The sequence below is a fragment of the Mus caroli genome, chromosome 18 (assembly GCF_900094665.2).
Source record: "Mus caroli chromosome 18, CAROLI_EIJ_v1.1, whole genome shotgun sequence".
NCBI lineage: Eukaryota > Metazoa > Chordata > Mammalia > Rodentia > Muridae > Mus > Mus caroli.
In genome coordinates, this window is record NC_034587.1 from 7,069,634 (window position 1) to 7,080,784 (window position 11,151).

General features: G+C 41.5%; 1 protein-coding gene across 2 annotated transcripts in view; it reads left to right on the forward strand.

Annotated features, from left to right (window-relative positions):
* Greb1l (GREB1 like retinoic acid receptor coactivator) overlaps nt 1-11,151 on the forward strand; it is a 231,759-nt gene that overhangs the window by 189,335 nt on the left and 31,273 nt on the right. For both annotated transcript variants that reach the window (XM_029471989.1, XM_021150817.2), the window contains exons 16-17: nt 4,810-4,990; nt 5,929-6,121. In XM_029471989.1, the coding sequence (XP_029327849.1) occupies nt 4,810-4,990; nt 5,929-6,121 (374 nt within the window). The remainder of the gene's footprint in view (nt 1-4,809; nt 4,991-5,928; nt 6,122-11,151) is intronic.

An 11,151-nucleotide genomic window follows, 5' to 3' on the forward strand; every position in this document is an offset into this window, starting at 1 on the left:
AACTCAGAAATCCGCCTGCCTCTGCCTCCCGAGTGCTGGGATTAAAGGCGTGCGCCACCACGCCCGGCTTGGTTTTTCATTTTTTATTTCATATTTTAAGATTACCATTCCTCAGAAAGCTACTAAAATCTGACCAGTTAGATAGGTTTATAATGGGGGGCAGGGTCAGTGTTATAGGCAGATTTGGGAAAACTCATGGCAAATTACTTTTGTGTGGTTGCTGTTGTGTAGTTTTTTTGTTTAGTTTTTTGAGACAGGGTTTCTCTCTGTAGTCCTGGCCGCCCCTGACCTGAAACAGATCTGTTTGCCGCTGCCTCCCAATCACTGGATTTAAAGGCATGTGCCACCACCACCCAGTAGCAAATTACAATTTTGATATTATTCACTCTTAGCTTTGGCACAAAAATTTACTTAATTTTATTTTCATTATATTTGAAAACATAAAATTTAATAAATTCAAAGTTCTAAAATTTTAGCTTGTGGATTCTACATTCACAGACAGTGTCTGCAAACTTTATATAGACTTCCAGAAAATCTTTTAAAATGCAGATAAAATTAATGCAGATAAAATTATTGTAGTAATAATCACTTTTATATACTTAATAATAACATTCTTTTTTAATTGTAAGACAAAGCATGATTGTGGTGTGTAGAGGCATGTGTGTGCATGTGTGTGTTTTGAATGTAACATGGAGCATATGTAGAAGTCAAAGAACAACTTTGGGAAGTCGGTTTTCTCCTTCCACAGTAAGATGTAGGAATCAAACTCAGGGTACCAAGCAGTTTTACCATCTGACCCATCTTTCAGGCCATGTGATATTATTCTGAAAAATGAAAGTAACAAAGTGGATATGTGGAAACATTTGTACACAGAGGTTATGGTTTAGCAGGGTACACAGCCTGCTTGAGACTCTGGGTGCAGTTCCCACAAAATTAACCATTTGTAATCTCACACTCAAGGTTACCACCATAAAAATGTTGTTGTTAGCACCTACTTACTGCCTAGTGTTGTGCCTCCTTCCTTCCTGTATTTGTCCTTGCTGTTGATGTGCAGTGTGCATAGGAAAAGCTTTTTTAAGTAACATTCTTAACAAGTGCACAGTATTTCTTATTATAACTATGCTAAAATGTGTCATCATAGTTAAGTACCCTCATATTTTTTGGAACACATACTAGTTAATAGGAAACATGTGTGTCTGGGTGTGTATGTGTGTGTATACATATATACATATATATATGTATATGTGTGTATAAAGAGAAACTTTCTAAGACAGAGTAAGAAATTACTTATTAAAACACCATGTTACTATCATAACCATTAAAGCAAAAGTCCCCCAGGAATCGTGGGACTCAGTTTCCTCCCACTCCACCATGAAAATGAAGAGATGAACTTGCCTGGGCCACAGAAAGCCCAGAGAACCCTCAGAGAAAACCTGCTTTTCATTATTGAATGCCTAGAGCCTCATGGAGCCTCTCGGGTCTGGCACCAAGCAAGGTGTGTAACTCCTGTCTGAATGGAGGGAGGAAGAACTGATGTCTACCGTTGTCTTCCTGATTCCATCTGCCTATTTCCAGAAAGAGAACATTTCAGCAGCCAGCCCTTCGGAAAGAGCGCCAGACTGGAAGAATGGTCAATACACTCAGAAGGGCGTGTCCTTCGCATTTCGGGTGTGGCTGAAAACAGAAGGAAATTATTGCAGACCCACACTGGGTGAAGCAAGTGGTCTCTTGACTGGCATTCTGATTAAGGAAAGAGGAGGAAGGAAGAAGGACAGAGAGAGGGAAGGAAAAAAGAAAACAATACAAAAAGAGAAAAGAAATGGGTTAAGACTTTTCAGTTCTCCCAGTACTCTGAAATTCTGACAATTGAGGAAGCTCCACGTTCTGTCAGTCAGAACACTAGAATACTGGCACAATAAAAAAAACAAGCCATTCTAAATTCAAGGTGGATGGGCCAATACTGTGTGTTTAGTCGGGGCTCCCTGGTTGTGCAGTGACCTCTCCAGCAGATGGGAGCGGGTGTAGTGGCAGCCTCGATGGAAGTTTTATTCTGATAAGGTCAATGACACTAATGCAGTGATTGCACACACACATGGTTATGAGGAAGCTGGAGCTGTTAGTTGGTGACAAGTAGATCATCTGGTCAAAAGAGGCACAAAGAAGCTTTCAGGAATAGGTCCCAATGTGGAAGCTAAAACATACCTTCTAAAACCATTCTAAAACTTACCTTCTCAGAAAAAACGTGTGTGTATGTGTGTGTGTGTGTGTGTGTGTGTGTGTGTGTGTGTGTGTGGCACCTACTAGATGGTTACAAGTATCTCAGAGACCCAGTCTTGGGAAGCAACTGACCCAGAAAGAAGACACACACACCGGAGAGTCCCCTGTTCAAACATAATTGACATGTCTACTCCTCTCTAGGTGTGTGACTTACCTACACAGTACTGTACTGTGGGAACCTTCAGTTCCTTGTAGGCCCTTCTCTGCAGCCACCTGCCAAACAGCATATCCATGTCCCTGCTAGATGCTGGAGCCCAAATGTAGTAGTGCCCAAATGCAGACTACAAATTCCTTTGCCACATAATTAAAGTGCTGGCTGCTGTATGTGAAGGGTTCATCTTTCCAGTTATCTCCATAATCAATTATTTCGTTTTTGTTGGGTTTTGGTTTTTTTTGTTTGTTTTGTTTTGTTTTGTTTTTTTGAGACAAGCTGTCCTGGAACTCACTCTGTAGACCAAGGTGGCCTTGAACTCGGAGATCCGCCTGCCTCTGCCTCCCAAGTGCTGGGATTAAAAGCCGGGCCACCACTGCCTGCCCAATTATTTCGTTTTATGGTGAGAAAGGTCTCTCTCCATTTTCTGTCCTCACTTGCAAAGTCCATCTCACTCGATGGGATCTCTGGCCTCACCCTTCTTTCCTAGCAAATGGTGCAGCCGTAATAGTTAAAGTTTAGAATCCTCTTGAAAACTCAAATTAGGTCATTGGAAACACATTTGAGAAATTACCATTAGTTGAGAGTAGAGGCCTTGAGTATACAAGCAGACAAGACTGTAGAGTCAAATGCCATTTGTGTATCTAGAATGCTGTTCTTCAGGCCATGGGCTCTCTCCCCTGCACCCCAAAGAGCCCTGTAGGGCATGCTTTCATAGACTCCAATCCAGATTAAATAATTCTCCTCAGTGAGAAGACAGAAGGGAGGCAGGGTAGGGCCACTCAGACAAAAAGGACTACAAATTCAATGGACTCTGAAAGCCACTAACAAGATTTCAGCCAACTTGTACCGTTTGGGTTTTATTTGTTTGTTTTTGTTTGTTTCCCCTAAAAAGAGACTACAGGGGTAAAAGAATTATGTGCTGGCTAGTTTCCTGTCAACATGACACCAGCTAGAGTAATTTGGAAAGAGGAAATCTCAACGGAGATAATGCCCCATTAGATTGGCCTGTTGTGCATTTTCTTGATTAGTAATCTCCAAGACAAGGCTCCTCCAGAGCTAGAGGTTCTTAACTCAGTGGTTAAGTACACTGGCTGCTCTGACTAAAGACCCAAGGATTCACTTCCCACCACCCTCGTGCCCTTAGTCCCAAAGGCAGACAGACTTCGGTGAGGTCCAGGTCAGCTGGGGAGAAATCTTGAATTAAGATTAGCTTTGTTTTCCTTTTCTGGTACGATGAACTTTCATAAAATAAAACATTTTCCACCTTTGCCTCTTATTTCACTTAAGGCTGTTATTATACTTTGACGATGCTAACTGCATGTAGTTGTTAACTGGTTGGTGTCATTTTGTTAAAAGTGTAAAGGTAGATCAGTATAACTCATAAAAATCTCTTCATTTCAAAGGAGGGTGGGTTGTGAACAGCAGCTTCGCCGCACACTTAGATGTTTTATGTCAAAGCTATAGACAGAGCTACTGAACCATACTAAAGTCACACAATTTCTGACTTCTTGAGAATACGGTAAGCATGGGTAATTGTGTTTGTTTTACACATTGAGGACCTCCCATGCTCTATGTATATGTGTATCCCTGTACAAAAATGTTTTCAGAGCCGGGCGTGGTGGCACACGCCTTTAATCCGAGCACTTGGGAGGCAGAGGCAGGTGGATTTCTGAGTTCGAGGCCAGCCTGGACTACAAAGTGAGTTCCAGGACAGCCAGGGCTATACAGAGAAACCCTGTCTCAACAAACAAACAAACAAAGTTTTCAATGAAGTCTGGCAATGTAGTTCAGTGGAAGAGTGCTTGCCTGGTATCTGTAAAGCCTGGATATGTGGTTTCCTTTTCTATGCTAAATTTGGAAAAATAAGGTTTTTATGTTATATTAATTTATTCAATATCTGCAAACCAAAGCTTAGGTTTTTTTTTTTTCTTATCAGCCTAAGGTAGACATTAGCACTTTACCCACAAAAGGGAGATAAATAAAATGGGTTTTAAGTATTCAACAGCGTTTACTCCAAGAATCAGGGCATTCCTGTGTCTGTTCTGTAAGCTGCATGTGGTGGTGCAGGCCTCTAAGCCTTCACTGTCTAATCCTGGGAGGCAGTGTGGGCTCCTGAAACCCTGTCTCAAAACACAAAAGCAGCAGAAATGTATCTCCTGTTCTTTCTATCAGGCCATGAGATCTGGAATGGAATGCTCCAACGAAAGGGAAGTCTAGCATTTCGTCCTCTTAACTCCGCAGCATATGAAAAAGAATAAAAGGTTTTCTCTCTAAACCTCTGTGTGGTTAGTGCCCAGTATTGGTCAACACTGAGCTCTGTGTGTGTGTGTGTGTTACACAAAAATGTGTAAAAAGAGCAACTTTTTTCCTCTTGGCAGGTGTCCTTGTAGACCTGGGTCTGGAGGAAAGTGGGCTGGCTCATCAGAGAGCAGAGAGATATGTTGTTCGCCTGGACAATGAAATCCAAAGCAAGTTTGAAGTTTTCATGAGGAGGGTGAAGCAGAACCCATACACACTGTTTGTGCTGGTTCATGACAACTCCCATGTGGAGCTAACGAGGTGATTGCTTCAGAGTAGACCTAGCATTTCTTCCTTAGCAGTAACTGTTACCTAAGGAACCCTTTAGTCATGGTGCAAAGGCGCTGAAATCTCACAGTTGGTGTCTTCCCATTGGTAACTTATTCCCAGTCATTCCTTGCCCCTGAAATTCTGCTGTCCAATTTATGTTGGTTTTCATTTTTTGTCATTATTGATTTATTTTATTCATGTACATTCATGTAGCAATCATTCGTACATAGATGTCAGAGGACACCTGTGGGAATCAGTTCTCTCTTCCACCATGTGAGTTCCTGAGACTGAACACACACACACAAGAAAATGAAACTAGAATAGAATAGAATAAAATATGCATGATAACCTGGCATATCCAAAGTGAACAGAACTGTGAAAACTTTAGTGATGTGACTTTCTGACTCCCAGTCCTCCTCTCAACCCTCTTCCTACCCCTCCTCCCAGGCTGAGGTGGGATGGAGGCAACTGTGGATACAGGTCATTGCAGGGCTAGAAGCTTTCAACTGCATGACTGAGGTCACGCTTAGAATAGCTTAGGAACAAATTGAAAAGCCAGGAAGGGAAGAGTCCCCAACACTTGTCTGGAAGTGGTAATATAAAATAAGAATATAAATAAGAACATAATTTTTTTTGTCTTTCGAATTGTATGTTTTATGAGACAAAAATCTCATTATATGGCCCAAGGTGGCCTTGAACTCTTTTTTTTTTTTTTTTTTTTGGCCTTGAACTCTTAACCTTGGCTGCCTCAGCTTCTCCTGTGCTTCCTGATTACAGATGTATACCACCACACCCAACTCCAAATCACATTCTGATTGAATCTGTCCCTCTCAGATAAAATAAGTCTGGTGTCACCGCCATGCTGCCCTGCTTCTGTCTCCAGTCACCTGGGTGAGGAAGCTCTGACTTGACATTTCCTGTTTCCACAGTGTGATTTCAGGCTCTCTGTCACATGGTGAGCCAACCCACGGATTGGCTGATCGAGTTATTAATTGTAGAGAAGTCCTAGAAGCTTTCAACCTCCTGGTGCTCCAGGTGAGCTCCTTCCCATACACACTGCAGACCCAACAGTCTCGAATCAGCTCCAGCAACGAGGTCCACTGGATACAACTGGATACCATGGTGAGTCTTCCTGCAGCCATCTGCAGTTCCCGGGAGGGGGGGGGCAGAACCAGGAACTGAACATGGCCATGGCTTGGTAAAACACAGCACACACATGCCAAGACATCTGATCAACAGAATGCTTCATTTTTCATCTGATCACAGTTTTTTGAAATGAGATCTTGCTATTTTGCTCTAACAACTTTGCCTAATTCTTCTGAGTGCGAGGATTATGGACACTATACCTTCATGTGCTAATTGTGACTTCATGTGCTAATTGCAATGATTATGACACTGACACTGGTGAATGGTGAACTACACCAAGTTCATTGGGCGGCTACTCTTTAGGAATGTATGCATGCTATAGATAAGGAACTAACCATACTATATAGATTTTAGTATCCAGATGGAATGTTGTATCCCTGTGTTCCAGGGAGACTGCAAGTTCTGGGTCAGCCTGGGTTACAAAAAGAGTACTGCCCTATTGTCAAACAAATGAGCAAGTAATACTACACCAGAGCATCATTGATACCCTGAAATACCTGTGTGACTTTAAATGATTAATTTCAAAGTGCTAGTGAAATTTCAGTTTCTGTGGGTGCTAGCCCATCAAGCAGGTATGAGACTCCCAAATCAATCCTTATACTGACGAAGAAAAAGTAAGATTAACTACCCAAGGCCTGATGTCTTGTTTTCTTGCGTAGACTTGGAGTATGATCTCTGTCCCTGATAATTATTCTCCCCTTCCAACAACCAGAGTTCCATTTTGGTGGGTTCTTCATCTTCTGGTTGAAACCAGAGCAAACCACCATCAACAGGACTGTCTGCTGGGAGTGGTCTTCTCAGCACTGTGTATATCAGATGGTTCTCTATGGTTTTGGTTCTAAATGTTTTTTTAAAGATTTATTTTAGGTATGTGAGTACAGTGTCTTCAGACACACCAGAAGAGGGCATCAGATCCCATTACAGATGGCTGGAAGCCACCATGTGGTTGCTAGGAATTAAACTCAGGACCTCTGGAAGAGCAAGCAGTGCTTTTAACCACTGAACCATCTCTCCAGTCCCATGGTTTTGATTCTAGTTCCTAATATCTAACAATATTTTCTACAGCCTATAAGCTGTACGGCAAATATATTATCAAAGAAATAAGTTTCATAAAAGTGATCAACCTTAGCCAGTGTATTGTGGATCTCTTGTGTCGAGATATTAAAAGCTTTGGATACTTAAAAATAAGTGTGTGTAAGTGAGAAAGTGCAGACATGTCTTACACATTAAGAACTACTTAGGAGCCCTGTGCATTTCACACTGCTGTAACGCTGGGACCTTGAGCCTTCAGCAGTGCCCTCGGTGAAAACTCTCACACTGTGACCACATCACACCAGGACTACTCCAAGTTGTGGCTTTGCTATGGTTTTGGTACCAACTACATCCAATCACTGGCTTGTCGAGCCCTGCCACCACCCTCCCCCTGCCAAGTACAGGCTGAACCTGTGGCCTCGTTGTACACAGAGTGGGATTGCCTGTTGAACAGATACAAGGGAAAAGTATCTTGAACCTAGTGGTACCATGTGGTCCTGGGGATCCTGCAGTCTCACTGGAGAGTAGCTCTGCTGAGGGCTGGATGGCAGCACCCTCATGACGTCCTTGCAGTTCACAGAAAGCAACACAAAGTCAGTGCAGCTGTCTACCGGGGAATGAACAGAGTGCAAGTAGACAATGGACTATTGTTCCACACAAGCATGAATGCAAGTCTGCCATTGCATTGGATGAGGCAAGAGAGCACTGTATAGAGTGAGATCATCAGGCACAGAAAATCAAACACTGCATGTCCTCACATCTGGGAGCCGAAGAGCATCTTAAAGAAACAGAGAGTAGAGCAGTGGTTAGCAGGACCTAACAGATGGAGGTTGGGAAGAACACAGAGAGGGTGACTAATAGGTACACAGTGCAGTTAGACAAGAAGAAGAACTTCCCCTGTTCTGTAGTGCAACAAGAGAACCATGAATGAAAAGAATTAATTGACTATTTCAAAACACCTAAGAAAATATTGAACATTCTGAACACAAAGAGATAAAGGTCTGGAGTGATAACTATGCCAACTGCTCTCACAGTATACATTATATACATTATATACATTATATACATTATGTACCTGAATGCCACAAGTAAGTATAATTACTGTATGTCAATTAAAGATAAAAATATTTTTTAAAATATATTTTTTTAATTTAACAAAACAGTTCTCCAGTATGTGTCCCCTTGCTCTATGACATTTGGCCACAGGGAAACTCACTCCTGCAATGGAAAGGCTTGTTTCTCTCCATTATTATTATTATTATTATTATTATTATTATTATTATTATTATTATTATTTCTTGTGATAAGAAATGGGTTTTATGTGATTGTCCTTGAGTCATCCCTGTGGTTACGATGAATACTTTAGGTGTAACGATGGCATTGGGGCCACGTTTGAAAAGGTGTAGTTAGATCTCTAGTGATGCCCTTACTCGTGATTCCGGGAGTTTGTTAAAGGCAGCCAGGGAGAGGGAGTTGTTATACTTTAGAAGTAAAAGGTTAAAAAAGCAAGCTACAGAGATGCTCAAGAGGTGGCAGAGCTTGCTGCACAGGCCTGACAACCTGAATGTGAGCCCTGGGGCCCACAGAAAGGTAAAAGGAGAGACATTGTTGTTTTGACCTCCACATGGCCCCTGGTGTGTGCTAACAACACCCCATGCACAGCTGACTCACAGAACAATAAGACCATCTTTAAAATGTAAGTTTTAAAAGATGATCCTTATAATCAGACATGACAAGCATATGCTATCATCCCAACTACTTGGGAGCTGAGGCTCCACCTTAAAAAATAATTTGTTGTTGTTGTATTGTTTTTATAGACAGGCCTTTTCTGTATAGTTCTAGCTGCCCTGGAATTTGTTCTGTAAGCCAGGCTGGCTTTGAACTCAGAAATCTGCCTGTTTTTTGCCTCCAGAGTGCTGGAATTAAAGGCATGGGTCACAGCATGGAGAATAATAATAATAATACTTTTAAAATAGGTCATCCTTAGGAAACTGAGGTCAACAGAGAGAAAGGAAAATGTACTCCATCACACTCAGTCCACCCAGCAACATGTAGGAATCTTCACAGTCCACTTCCTTTGGCTGTTCCGACACAGGGAGAGAAATTAAAGTACTTTAATTCAAAAACCATTGTCAGCACGTGTAGGCCTGTGTACACCTTTCATAGAACACCCAAAGGGCTAACAGCTGCAAGGAAGCACAGAGCACATACTGGGATTGAGCTCAGATGACTTAGTGCTGAGAATCTCTGTGTGCTGAGCTACCATCTCAGCCCTGATTCTGTTCTCCCCAAACAAAGCAGCATGAGGGTTGAGGAGACATGAAGAACTAAGCACACACAGCACAGTCCTTCTGCAGAGGAAGAACTAAGCACACACAGCACAGTCCTTCTGCAGAGGAAGAACTAAGCACACACANTAAGCACACACAGCACAGTCCTTCTGCAGAGGAAGAACTAAGCACACACGGCACAGTCCTTCTGTATGACTATGCTCGAATTCCAGACGAGATAGAAGAAGAAATGGACAGGGTTTTTTCTCCTAGAGTGAGCAGTGAAAAACACAAGTCCACCAAAGAAGAAAAGAGCATGTCCTTTGCAGCTGATGTCATTCAGCCTATGCCAAGCCTCTGGGATCCAAGAGATCCTCTCGTCCTTGGACAAAGGATGCTCTCAAGTAGACCCTGTGCCAGCAACCAGGCTTGTCTTGTTTGAAAGAGTGCTAAAAGTTAAAAACTTCCAATTAATAGTCCCTTATAGTTTTTCAAAGATGTTTATAATTTCTATTTTTCTATATATCTATGTGTGTGCTTGTTAATATGTACACATACATGCAGGTGCACACAGAGACCAGAAGAGGGCACCAGAAAGCCTGGAGCTTCAGTTACAGGCAGTAGTGAACCACCAAATGAGTGCTAGAAACTGAATGGGGTTCTCTGCAAGAGCCACCTCACTAGCTCCCCCTACATTTATTTTATAGACTTTATAAATCACAAATTTGCATAAAATAGGCTATTTATCTCTGGGGATGGAGATAGAGTAAAGTTAGCAGAATGCTTACTTAGTGAGGCATGAAGCCCTGGGTTTGATTCCCATCACTGCATATAAATAACCAGGCATGATGACACATACCTGTGGTGCCAGCACATGTGAGACAGAGGCAGGAGGATCAGAAACTCAAGATCATCTTCAGCTATATATCAAGTTCAAGGCCAGCCTGGGCAACATGAGATATTGTCTCAAAAGAAAAGTTCAGTATTACAGCCACTTCTAAGAAGTTATGCATAAATTCCTGACATGCATTTCCAGGGTTGCTAACTTCATCCCTGGTCTATTCTTATTTCTACTACCCTCATCTTCTCCCTCTAATTAATTTTTTATGTTATTATAACTTTAGTATCAGCCTGTTTTCTTTATAAAATAAACAAGAGAAAGAAAAATTAAATTCGTAATAAATAAAAATGTGAAAATAAAATGCACAGGCACAAGGAAAAAATGAAAAAATAAAAACTGAAGAAAGAGCTAGGTGGTGGCACACACCTTAAATCCCAGCACTCAGGAGGCAGAGGCAAGCAGAATCTCTGCGTTCAAGGTCAACCTTGTCTACAGAGTGAGTTCCAGGACAGGTGAGGCTGCACAGAGAGTCTCAAAAAAATAAATAAATAAAATAAATAAATAAATAAAAAACAAAAAAAAAGCAAACAAAAATACCAAAAACTTACTTATTATTCTGGGCCTTCTTACTTGAAAGTCAGCTGCTTGTTGCACATCCCAGGATCCTCTGGGACATCCTTGTGTCACATCCCAAAATCGTTATTTTACTTGCATAGCGACAACTGAATCAGCAGGAAGGAGGATGATTAGTGCTGTGTGTTCTGTCTAATGAGGTAGGATGTTCATAGTGCATTGTAGTTTTTTCTTTTCTTTTCTTTTCTTTTTTTTTTTTTTTTTTTTTTTTTTTTTTTTTTTTTTTTTAA